Genomic DNA, 13,868 nt, shown 5'->3' on the forward strand with positions numbered 1-13,868 from the left:
CTCCATTTCCAAATAAAGCTTCATTAATCGTTTGCATACAAATTTACAATGGTGACTAATACAATTATAGAGTTCAATTGTGAAAAGGTAAGCATAAAAAGAACCTGAAAAATTTTTGTCCATTAAAATGAAAATAATACTAGTAAACAAACTAGCAAAATTTAATTGGATACAAATCAATTTATAATAGTGTGCATAAATAAAACTTATACAATTATACTAAGGCCCTATTCTCTTCACTTTAATTTTGCTAAACTAAATTATTTTTACTGAACTTAAATTATTTTTACTGATTTTTAATTATAATTCTTCTATAAGAAAACTGAATTTTACTGAACTGAACTTATTTTTACTAAACTGAAATTAATTTTACTGAACTTAACTTATTTTTACTGAACGGAAATTAAACAAACTAGCAAAATTTAATTGGATACAAATCAATTTATAATAGTGTGCATAAATAAAACTTATACAATTATACTAAGAACCTATTCTCTTCACTTTAATTTTGCTAAACTAAATTATTTTTACTGAACTTAAATTATTTTTACTGATTTTTAATTATAATTCTTCTATAAGAAAACTGAATTTTACTGAACTGAACTTATTTTTACTAAACTGAAATTAATTTTACTGAACTTAACTTATTTTTACTGAACGGAAATTATTTTTACTTAATATTTTTTAAAGGTGAATAGAACAAGGCCTAACAAGAGTAATAAAAGAGACTGTTCATAAAAATAAAAAATAAAAATAAAATAAAAAAAAATAAAAAAAAGATTCATTTGGGGAAGGAGGGGGTTGTTAATAAAGTGCTTTTTAATGCCCGCTCATAAAACAAAAGAAATAGTGTTTAAAACTAAGTACTACCTCTATTTCATATTTTTTACAACTTTGAAGTATTACTAGACATAAGCCCGTGCGATGCACGATTCTAGTAAATCTTTTTAATTAATTTAAGGTTTTTTTATATGAAGATCATTCATTGGATAATTTTTTTTAAAAATAATTTAACACTAAAGTTATCTTTCGTAGGTTTATTTATTTTACGTGGCGCTTGAATTCAAAATTCCAAACCTTATTCTTTAATTTTGCTTAATAAAAAATAAATGACAAATCATTTTATTTATTGATTAAAATAAGTCCTTTGCAAATGCGTTTTTTTATATACTCGTTCTGTTTCAAAATGTTAGTCTCATCTAAAATCTTTTAACTATTAAAAAAATTAGGGGAAATCTTCTAAATTTCTCTTTGTATACAAGGAAAAACATAGTGATATGAGATTTAGTTTTATTCGTTTTGATGAGTACATTTTTAATATCTAATTTTTATAATATTTGCTAGGGAGAGATTAGAGATATTTACGATCAAAGATTTACATCCATATATGTAAAAAAGATAATTATTAGTTTTTTTAAATAATTTAAATTTTAATTGTTTACTATTCGTTATTTTTACCTAGGTGGCAAAATTCTTAAATCTTATTCGTCATTTTTTCTTAGGTGGTGAGTGAATTTTTTAATTCTAAATAAATTATTAATCTAAAATTTCATTGGTCAAAATAATACATATTCTTATGTGGCGCGTCAAATGCTCCCGAAAAATGTCTACTTTATTTATATATTAGATTTGTAAGATATAAAATATTCCAAAGTTGCAAAAAAAAATGAAACCGAAGTTAAAATTCCTTTAAAAAAAAAAAAAAAAAAACCTGACAAACATCAATACTACTAATATGCATCAATTACTTCCTTCAAAAAAAAAAAACATGCATAAAATAAAAGACTAGCTAAGGGTTCGTTTGGCATTATTGTGGTTTTCTGTTTTTTGGTTTTTTGTTCTCTAAAAGTATATGATATGACTCCCATAATGAATCAAAAATTATATAAACTTATTAAAATTATGATAATTATGAAAACTGACAACAGAAAAGTGAAAACTCCTTTTTCTTGTTTCCTGTTTTTAGTTTTTGGTTTTCAAAAAAACAAGAAACTGAAAACCAAAACTGATGTCAAACAAGCCCTAAACCTCTGGTTTTTTCTTCTTCGCTTTTTCCTCTTTTTCCCCCCTTTTTGGAGGGGAGTGGGCGATTCTTGTGAACGTTACATAGTTCTGCAAAAATGACTACAGAGTACATGCTTTACATAAAAAAAAAAAAAAAAAAAAAAAAAAAAAAAAAAAAAAAAAAGATTATCTTCTCAGCTGATAAAGCACACACTTTATGCCATGTATACACCAAACCACCACCCCCCACCCCACCCCGTTCCTCCTCCATCACTTGCCCCTCGAAAAAATAAAAGCAAAAAAAAAAAAAAGAAACTCTTCCTGTTACTAAAAAAAACAAATTTTCAAATTAAGCCACAACGAAAAAATAAAACTAAGGATGTAAAGGGGTTAAGCTGGAAAAGTTTGCGGCCAAATTTAGCTCATGTAAGACCAAGACAATGTATCAGTCTTTCAGATATGAACTCCGGTGACAGGTTGAAATGAGCTGCCTTCTAACAATTTTGCTAGTACGGCACATAATGGACAGTGGGCACTGAGTGTGTGAAAGGTAGCAATATCACTTCAACCATGCCAAAATATCCAAGGTGAGAAGTTTGATCCAAATGCACGAGATACGTCCCCATGTGTTCCATATTTACTTTCATGGAACTATAATAACTATCAAAACCAAAATAAAAAATCTGGTAGAAGCTCTCACTGCCCAATAGCCATCACATTGATTCAGCTGCAATAATGGAGAAAGAAGATGCATTGTGCAAAGCTTTACCTGTACCTTTGGCACCAGCTTCCTGAAAAAATTACGGCCACCCTCTTCCTCAGCTGAGAGGGACATACTGTGGTTACTGCATGGATGAATGCCTCAGCTAACTACGTACCCTTTTCCTGCAGATTATGTATAATCCAATCAGATCAAAAGAGAGTTTAATACGAAATAGTACAAATGTACAATGAAGGTACAGCCTTATAATTTAATTTTTTTAAGTTTTTTTCCCCTTGCAGGCAAGGCTCCCTAACGGGATGATATGTTTACGAATAACTCGGACTCTTAAAAACAAGCAAATAGATGCTTGCCGCTAAACTAAAAATGCTCGGCACAATTATGCCAATGGAGTATACAAACAATATACTCCCTCCAATCCTCCTTCCCAGACTTTCCAAAAAATAAGGCAATGGAGCAATCTCAAATGGACGCCCCAAAGAGAAATATGAGACAAACAAAAAGGAGGCAGAGGGAGTAGCTGAGAAGCAAGATCAACGCAAGACAACAAAATACAAATGATCCAAGATCAACCAAATACAAAATAAAGGATAAGCAAGCCTTTTCAGGGAAGAATGCTAAGAACTAATCTTAATAGATTACAAATTAGATGTCAAACTTAAACAAGTAAAAGCCAAATTAAATTTTAAGATTGAGAATTACCACTTTAATACCCCTGATAGATCCCAAGTCACGACCTAAATCACCTGACATACAGTTGGCGTGAACAATCAAATTTTGCAAATCGCTCTCACTGCAAGATCCTCCTTCCTCGGAGCTTCCAGATGGGGTAGACAAATAAACTGCTCCCTTGAACATCCATTCATCCCTCTCTTGACTGTAATAATCTTCAAACAGTTCACCACATAAAAGACACACACATTGACTTTCATCTGCAGGAACCATTTTCTCTGTCTCTTCTCTCATCCTGCTGGACCCCTCCATGAGACAAGTGGAATTATAACCAAATGGAAATCCAGCCTTCCCAGCAATCCAGTCCACAGGCTTTGAATACCATCTCCTGGATGGCTTATTAACGGAATTTGGTATTGAATTTTTAAAAGCGTGCCACTCTGAATGTCTAGCAAACCTTTCTTGCAGTTTAAATCGAAGACCACATGCAGTGCACTTGTGTGGAAGGTCATCACAAAGTCTGTCAATTACAGCAGGATGCAAATCCCGGAGCACACGAGGTTTAAATTCAAATCCAATAAGATCTTTTTCTTCTTTATTGCTTTGAATTGCATCAGATGCCTTTTCATCGAGCAGCAAAGGAGCCTTTTCATTAGATAATTTAGGTAGAGTAGCAGAAACTTTGGAAACGGATGGAGCTGTTACAGTAGTTACAGAAGCAATAATCGGGCTTTGTGCTTGAATCTGGGAATCAGATTTCACGGAAACTGCAGCAACAGCTGCATCAGTTTTTGGCGCAGATATCAGCCCCTTTGATATCAATGTGCTCAAGATTGAAAGTGGGTTTGACTTGATAGCTGTTGCATTCGATGTTTGTGCCAATGAACTGCTCTTAGGAGATGAAGGAACAGGAGCCACCAGCGGAGGCATTTCTACTTTACTTCGGGAGACAATAGCTGTTGAATCATGAGGACTTGAAGACGTATCATCCTTTGTACTAATGAAAGTTGATTGTGACGTGAGAGCAGTAATTGAAGGAGGTTGAACCCCCATCTGTCCAGAAACAGGACTACCAGAAAGTAAACCACTTTTCATCACAGCAGCCAATAAACTACTCACGTTCGACTGCCCTTGCATACTACCAGCAATAGGATTCAAACTATCTGATGAGGTACCTTTCTTTGCTGAAGAGGAACTAAGTAGCTGCTGAGCTTTCTGGACAATATCAGAAAGCTCAGACTTTGAATTAGGCTGCTGCTCAGAAGATGGGACATGCCTTTGTTGAAAAGAAGTTGTAGGAGAAGGTGGTTTCTGCAGAGCAGCTTGCAACTTTTGACGATTAAGCATAGAGCCCTGAAAAGTTTTATCACGGACCCCTGCATTTAACTTCCCTGAAATAGAAGCAACTCTAGGATCAGATCGAACTAAGGAAGATCTCATATGATCTTTCTCAACGAGACTTTGACGAGGATCCCTTTTAGATAATGAAGGAGAAGGTGGACGCTGGCTTATCACAGATTGGCCTGGAGATGGTTGACGCCCCATAGATCCTGCAGAAGCTGAAGAGAAACCCAAACTAGAGACTCCAGCAGAGTTGGGACCATTCACGGAGTGAGAGCTCATTTGCTGTAACAAAGGACTTGAACTATCAGCCTGGTGAGGTTCCAGCATCTTCCAGTGGGAGGACCTTGGATGTCCAAGAGGCACTTGATCTTTCTGTTCAGAGGAAAGACTATCAGAAGAAAGTTCTCTCTCAAAGTTGGATCTGACTTCAACCGGGTTCTTCCATTTAGGAAGGTGCCTATTAAATTCCTGTAGATAGTGATCCACATTTAGTCGACCAAATCAATGCATACAGTCTTATACAGTAAGATATAACATGAAACACAAGAACAACTGAGAAATACAGCTAAATTATCAATAACATCAAATGGGCATGCCTTTTGGAATGGAAAGATACAACAAAAATTTGCAAAAAAGATCTACGAAATCACAGGGTCAAACTATGATATAGGACTTTACAGGCAAAATAAAAGATATAACTCAGAAGGTTTCTTTTTTTGGAAAAACTTGAGGTCTTTTAGCAGACCCACTGCTTGGGGGGGAACATAGGATCATTGCATCCAGCAACAGTATTCATCACCCACATGCAGCCTTAACACATCAAACATCATAAAATAATCTGAAATACTACATTAACAAGAAAAATGTTTACTCATCAAAGAAACATTGCAGAATCTTAACATCCACGTGTTAAATCTGGCCTCTAGTCAATTTCCATAGTCAACATAAATCTCTTTCTGCAAGAAAAACTGATAACGCAGATACTGTGATTATAATTTTTTGTGCATCTTACCACTTTCTCCGGATCATCAGACCAAATTTCTTTCTTTGTGATGCTTGCAGCACTAGGATCCACCTTGGTGCCCAAATCATCCCACATGAACTCCTCCTCTTCAGAATTTTTCCAGCTCCCAGAAATCTCAGGAGCTATTCTTGGCTGTTTCAGCACTGAAGGTAAACCACTACTTGCTGGTCTGCCAGCTGCATACTTTGGAATCCCATGCTTAATATCATACCCATTTCTTTCACCAGAAATAGATTCTTCCCCCTCTCTGCCAGCACCAGTCCATCTCTGTCCGACAGTCCTCTCACTAGGTTTACCACCAGATGTGCTCAAAGGTCTTGAAAGACCAGATGCAATATCATAATCTCCATATACTGCACCTCCCTGCTTTGGAAGACCGGATTCTCTCAACGATTCTCTTTGAGGACGCACATTCTAAATAGAATGAAACAATTCAAAAGAGAGGAAAAATTATTAGGTAAACATTTAAAACTGAGATTAGTAATTACAGTTGGATGTCTAATAGAAATGAGACAATAAGCAGTAACCATACATGCATTTTTATTACAGGATCCATCGATTCCATCCACGGCCTTTCAGTTCCTGCAGCAGCAGTTTTCTCTGGTCTCTCTGCATCCTCAGAAGATCCAACCTCTGAGAGACCAATATCTGTTCCTTTCATCTATACAATTTGAAAAGTAGATAAGAAGTCAGCACCAGATTTTTATACAATTATAATCATAACCAAATTATAAATATAATTTTTCAATAAAACAACAAAGGTTTCTAAAGTTGCCAGCAATTTAACCGGTAGCATCTCTTTATCAGATTAAGAGCTTGAATGACAGCCATACAAATGACACAGCAGAGTAAGATATGTAACTAATACCCATCAAAGAAGATCATACCATGCAGATTTCCCTCTGTATACTGTATTACAAAGACCATGATTCAAGCCTACACATTTTTAATTGTGATTAATGCCTAGAGCTACCTACTTTTGTCATGAAGGCAACTTAAATTTAATAAGGTAAATTGTTATGGACTGACTTAGTCTTTTCTAATTTAAAGACTAATTAAGATATAAAAGGTTGATAATTTAGATTAATAATGGCAGAAATTGGATACAAATGATAGATTAATAGCTTAAGGCTATCACTCTCTTGATAACTTTAGGTTATCACTCTCCTAGTAACTTGAGTTACTACTCTCAACATTTTTCCTCACAATTCACATGATAGCTAATGCATATACTATCCCTTATTTATACTAAGGCTTAGGAATAAGGACTACTAACCTAAAAGTACTAGACTTCCCAAATTACCCTTGTTAATGTTAGTCTATTACATAAATTCTCAATAGTAGCCTTGTATTTTTGCTTATTCTCATTGGTAGCCAACTTTTTTGTTGATTATCATTGGTAGCCCTCAACTTTTATAAAGTTACAACCGTAACCTTAATTATGTTTTTCCATTAACTTTCTGTTAAATCTAACCTTATTAGTACCAAGGTTAACTTTAAAATAATAATAAGAAAAAGTAAAAAATTATTAAAAATAAAACACCCCTCCCCACCAAGCGCACCAGCCCAGCCCAGACAACCTCCCCTGCCCTGCCCACCCCCCCCCCCCCTCTCTTTCTGCCAGAACCCAGCTAACCCTTGGCCATCCGGCCCCCAGCCAATGCCCACCCACCAGCAGTTCTCCCCAACAGCCATGAGTATTCTCTATTCAGCATTCCAAATGAGTTCATTTTGAAGTTAAGTTAAAGAAATGATGAGCTTTGGGTTTAGCTCCAATGGCTTCCGACGCCTCTACAACTACAACTTCCTGCCTAGCTTTCGATGCATTTCATTATCTTCTTCGTTAAAAGGAGGTAATACTTCTTCATCTTCTTCATTTGCGAATTTCTAGGTTGAAAAATCTGGGTTTCTCCAACCACCAATCTCTTTCTACTTTCGCTACACTCGCTAGTCGGTGAGAATAAGTGGGGCAAAGCTGGTTATTTTTTTCAATTGGGTTGAAAAGACTGAATCTGTTATTCTAATCTTAAGCAAATTGGTTTTCAGCAATCAGTTATTCATTTTATAAAGCAAATTGTACGTCGGGCAAAACAGTGGTCAAAGATGAAGAAGATGTTACATCCTCCCTTGCAACAGCAGCCGGAGATCTGAAGCAATTTCCCATTGATTTGGGGCCAGATTTGAAGGGATTTGGAAAATGTAAGGGAGGAAAACCCTAACGTACATATATAATCAGAAAATTGGGACAATCCATAACCCCCAGATAGTTACAGAGGAGAGAGAAAGGGGAAGGTATGAGAAGAGAAGTGTGAAAATGGCAGGCAAGGGTTGGGCGGACGCCGACAGTGGAGGCTGGAGGGTGGCTGGCTGGAGGGGAGGGGTGGTTTTATTTTATTTATTATTATTTTGTTTAAAAGTTAACCTTTGTTTATCATAAGGTTAAATTTAACAGAAAGTTCATGGTAAAAACATAATTAAGGTTACGGTTGTAACTTTTAAAAAGTTGAGGGCTACCAATAATAATCAAAAAAAAAAGTTGATTCAGAAAAAGCAAAAATACGAGACCATTGAGAATTTCCCATCTAATAATGATGTCAATATCCCACATGACAAGCGGAGGAAAGAAACCAAAAGCAAATGAGTATTTCTGAATAATGGAGTTGAACATCCAAATATGGAAGAACTCCTAGTAAAGATACAACTAGCAATTGCTTTTGGAATTGGAATTGGAATTGGGTTTAGTCCATGATAAATTAAAGATAAACATAATCCAATTAAATGGCTAGGAAATTCAAGTTATTATAAAATCACTACACTTTCCAGTCTCCACCATTTTGAGGGTCTCCAAATCAATTCTTCCAAATATTCGAAACGCTGGAATTAATAGACATCAATAACATATGCAATTTCATGCACAAGTATAAGCCCGCATGAGATATATAGCCTAAACTAAAGGTATATAATTATCCTATTCAAAGTATGAATAATGGCATAAAATTATCCTATTCAAAGTATGAATAATGGCATAATTTGTACATTATTAACAGAATCTGCAGTTGAGACCAAAAGTAGCATTTTGTAGCTCATCCATTATATCGTTTAACTTCTAGAGTCATGTTTATCAGGCTTAATGATGATCATGCAAGTACCTATTGGCAATAGTTTCAGCTATTAGAACAAAATAACCTCCAATTCACAGAATGAGATCTAAACAGCATCTCAGACGAAAGAACCATCAAAAGTCAATTTGCACACAGCTATTTAAGCCTATATACCACATTCAACTCATACCAAGAAATAATTTCAGAATAATATACATACCACAATACGAGTATGTAAAGGTCGTCAAGAACCAGCCACAGATCTTACCTTACTAGACTGTTGAAGACGCTGTCTCGCTTCCAAATACTTTGGATTCACATGAATACTATGTGGCTGACGCTGAGACTGTGAATCGGACTTGGATGTGGTAGTTCCAGATGATGCACCATTGACAGCAGTAGAGAATCCGAGTTCTTTTTCAATAATCTGCAGTGGCTGGGGAGGGAAAACACCTTTCCAAGTCCCAAAAAGATGCCTCATACCAGCATGTATTGAAGGATCCACATGCCTGTATGCCTTGCAAAACACCTAGGTAATCCAGGGGGAGAAATATAAATAGCAAGAACAAAATAAACATAATATAAGGGACATTCAGTAATTTCTTTAGACGGAAGGCAATTTATCTGGTGATACTACTACAATATGAGAAAGGCAGCTGGCTTGCTGACAACCCAAGGGGAGTCTTAAAACACTTCTTAAGAGCTCACGAGATTCTTATCACTCCAAAAACAAGTGTTTTATAAGATGGAAGGAGGGCAAGACAAGTGAATGTTATTGAATGTTGTGATTTATGAGTTTTAGTACAAGAAATTAAGAAAAGAAAAACAAATTTTAAAAGAGGAGGGGGGGGGGGGGGGGGGAGAGAGAGGCAGAGGAAGAATTGTACTAATGGTGCAATTACATCACCTATACAACCTTAAAAGTAGAAAGGAAATTACAAACATTTTCTAAATGAATATTCTCTCACATACTTTTCCTTATCACTCCTATTAACTTGTTGCTTGAGAGATAACTATCCTGCTTACATCACTTTCTCAGTCCAAAACTATCCCAATGAACCTGAATATCCTTATTAACTTGTTGCTCAAGCCAATGCATAACTAACAGCCGACACAATCAAGTGCCTTTTCACATTGCCTAGCATACATAAGGCAAGTATGAGGCTTGGGGTAGTCAGGTGGGTTGCACAACAGGGTTTTTGGTTCTCTAAACTTGCAGAAAGATGTAAAATATTCCAGAGTCCAGACCAACCCAGCAGATAAAGATACAGCACATCACTTCACTACATCTCAAATCACTAAAGATTCATAATTTCCGTTGTCATGCCCTTTTACCAGATGCAAAAAGAAAAGACACAACCAACACATGAAACTAATCGTACCCAGAATTTCTGCGACAATTTGGGTCAGGCAGCGAGGGGGGAGGCCTCTACTACACAAGGTTTAGAAAGCAAGCAATGACCATCAGAAAAACTATTCAAATTCTAACCTCAGGTAACTTTACTGCAAAATACTTGATGTAATCTCTACCAATGTTCTTCACAATACTGTCCAGTAGATAAAGTGAGGGCAACTTCTGCTCTGTAGGAACCTGCAGGTTCAAACATTACATTAAAAAAATCAAATCTCATGAAGATGAAAATCCTACAGAAAATTTTAAAAAGATGACAATTAAAGGGAAGACAAAAAAAAGTCATCTTGAAAGGGAGCAAGCCCTTGAGTACCAATTTACAACAGTCCACAAGTTTCTATTTCTATTAAAATAAATGCTCACAAATTCCCAAAGTACCTGTACCCCCATTACTCAATGAGACAGTTCATGTCTTAAGAATCCAAGAATGCATGTGTTACCACTCCTAAGCAAGTTCTTTACCAATGATAGAGCATCATAAAACTCATTACAGTTTAACTACCCACTAACTCTACAATATTCCCATATATCTTACACATGTATACATAAGAGCATCTTACAAAGTAAAACTACAGCACTGGTCCTTCCAAATATATCCAACTTGTCTAGACATCCTTGATATCGAGCTATAACTTCATATACCTTGATGTCCAAATCATTTATGCTACTCTCATAATGCATCATCAAGAGTAATCATAAATACATTCTACACAACCAAGATGACCTATAATACACTTCAAGGTATTCAGAAATTCAATATGCAGATACCACAGATTTCAAGGGGAGCAGCATGACAATAAATAAATTTCTGTAAAATTTGATGCAGACATTCATTAAGCACTATGAACTCTGAAAAGATGAAAGAAATGACTCTGAACACAAATCAAGTACAAATACCCACTGCAGTAAAACTTAAAATTACAATTATGGATTCCGGGATAGAAATGGCAAGTCTTGTAATTTTGTAAACTTGTACAAAGTATTGCAGTTTTTAAATCAGACAGATGTATCATCCTCAACAGCATCATCATCGACATCGTCAATAAGAGTATAATCCTTGTTATCTTTGTCAAACAAGGGCATCTATACTGTGTACACCCAAGATTACTGACTTTCAGTCTCTTGCCCAACATAGACAAATAATTAACTGTCTTGAACTCATGTTGAACACATTTCATGGTGTAGGCAACAAAGTCAAATGTGCTATAAGTACGAACAAGATATAACAAAGTTCAGTTTTGCATTCAGCCTGTTACATAGCTTGAAAGGCAGAAACTTGATGATGCCTGTTAGTTGCAGGATAAATATCACTAATTGGGCAACATAGAAGAGGGTATCTCCTCATAGATTCAATCTATGACATAAACAGAATATATATATTTGTTGGCTAGTTTCACACTCACAATCATAACATTGTTCTAACATCCAGATTCGCGCATACAGAACACTCTTTGAAGCCTTGAAACCATCTTTGTGCAGTAATAAGTACGACAGACGCATAAATAACTTTCGGAAATCTAAAATCAGCAACTTGTAACTACATTGTACTACGGTTGAAAGACACCTATAATCCAGAAACACTTCCAATTCATTAATCTGATCTTTTCTTTTACAATGATTCAATCAAATTAGATCGGTAAGGAATGGATAAAGAAAATGAATGGCTCATCATGATTGCCCGCGCTGTACAACAGAATTAACCTACCTACCAATGCTGCAATTTAACACTATTACAAATACAAAGTAACTAAAGCAACTAAACCATTCATATTAAGCCGAATTTCAAATTCACCTCAAGAATATTAGAACAAATGGTGGCCGCAATGGCTTTGGCAGCCTGCAAATTCTCCCCTGCAATAATCGTCAAGTTCGTAATAATCGGCTTCGAATTAAAGGTTAACTCAGCTAAAGCTGTCTTATACTGATTAACCAGCTCCTGATGCTGCTGTAATTGCTGTAAAGACCCACGACCCGAATCATCGGATTCTCTATCGCCCGAATTCGCTCTAAATCGAGTCGCACCTGAACCCGAACCAATCGCCGTTCTTTGCAACGGTTGTTGAAATTGCCGGCCGCTGAGAGTTGGGTCTTCAGCTAATCTTGGCTTTTTCGAAATCAAATTCGATCTATCAAACGGTGGTCTTCGAGAACTCTCCATCTCCATTTACAGTATATGATACAAAGACAATAAAACCAAGAATTGAAATCAAAACCCTAACCCTAAACTACGTATAATCAAATCCTCTTTATTACAAAGTACAATACCGAATCATTATCAAAATTTAACCATACAAAAAATCAAAAATTACAATTAGATTGAATTCCAATCTAACAAAACGAAAAGAAAAAACGATAAACAACGGAAATGGTTATTACACTCGGGGAAAAATGAACCCTAACCCTAACCCTAAAATCGAAAATCTAACCCAAAAATTGAGCTTCAAGCATGAAATTGGAGATCCATCATTTACGAAAAAACAAGAATTGGAGAAATAAGGTGAGAGATTGAAGTGAGAGTGAGGAAGAGAGAGGGAAAATGGGGGCAAAGAGGAGAGAGAAAGGGGCAGAGACGAAGATCGTAATTCGTAACTGAAGAACGAGGAAGCTCGGTTTTTATTTTATTTTTTTATACATTTTTTTTTTTTATACATTTTTTTTTTTAGGAAATTACTATTGTTCTTGTCCTAGTCTCCTTCACCTCACCTCAATTTCAATCCAGTTCTTATTCTAATATTAGCATGATATACTTTTCATTCAAAACTTGTTCCGTCTAGGTTCTGATGGTGTGCGTTTTAGCTTCTCTGGCTAGGGTTTCCTTGTTTTAAGAGGTTTTCTTCTTGATTTTTAATCGAGTTTCTTGCAATTCTTCTAGTTATTAACAATTTGGAAATTTTGTCTAGAACTACCCTAAAGATAGGGTCATTTGTGAACAACTACCCGTTTTTTTTTTAATTTGTTAAGAACTACCCAGAAGTTAAGAAAAATTTGGATCACACTACCCATTAACGTTTTCCGTCCAAAAAAACGTTAATAGGGTCCACTTTTTCACTTTTTCCACTTAATTAACTCCCCTAATTACCTTCTCCCTCTTCCCTAATTAACTTCCCCTAATTACCTTCTCCCTCTTCCCTAATTAACTTCCCCTAAACCCTAGAAATTAAAACCCCCCAAATTTAGACATTCTATCAATTACAATGGCCAATTAGACATCCTACCAACTGCAATGGCCAATTAGTAATTAAAGTGCAATTGAATTCAATCTCAAAGTCAAAATAAGTGAAACCTAGAACTCAATTAAACCCCTAAATCCTAGAAATCAAAACCCGGACCCAAATTTATTTGAACCCATAAACCCTAATCCAAATCCCTAATTTACACCCTAATTATGTTAATTGCGTTCAATTAAAATTTGTATACAAATACAATATAATAAATAATGAATTAAAAGGAAAGTGTGAAACATTACTTGAATAATTGAGAATTTGTGTTCAATTGATTGAGTATAAACTTTTGGATTATTGAGTGAGAATGGAGAGGAAGTTAATTAGGGAGAAGAGAGAAGGTAATTAAGGGAGTTAATTAAGTGGGAAA

At 35.4% G+C, this 13,868-nt stretch overlaps 1 protein-coding gene across 1 annotated transcript; it reads right to left on the minus strand.

The window, feature by feature from the left end:
* Positions 1-1,927: 1,927 nt before the first annotated feature.
* LOC145623806 (polyadenylation and cleavage factor homolog 4-like) lies at positions 1,928-12,811 on the minus strand. The gene is made up of 7 exons (XM_081676673.1): positions 12,070-12,811; positions 10,356-10,457; positions 9,135-9,395; positions 6,298-6,426; positions 5,754-6,179; positions 3,428-5,209; positions 1,928-2,889 (listed from the first exon to the last, which is right to left on the minus strand). Exons 1-7 carry the CDS (start codon positions 12,439-12,441, stop codon positions 2,875-2,877), a joined length of 3,087 nt encoding a protein of 1,028 aa, XP_081532799.1. The 5' UTR covers positions 12,442-12,811; the 3' UTR covers positions 1,928-2,874.
* Between the last annotated feature and the right edge of the window lie 1,057 nt (positions 12,812-13,868).

The sequence above is a fragment of the Chenopodium album genome, chromosome 3, assembly GCF_948465745.1.
Source record: "Chenopodium album chromosome 3, dcCheAlbu1.1, whole genome shotgun sequence".
NCBI classification, from domain to species: domain Eukaryota; kingdom Viridiplantae; phylum Streptophyta; class Magnoliopsida; order Caryophyllales; family Amaranthaceae; genus Chenopodium; species Chenopodium album.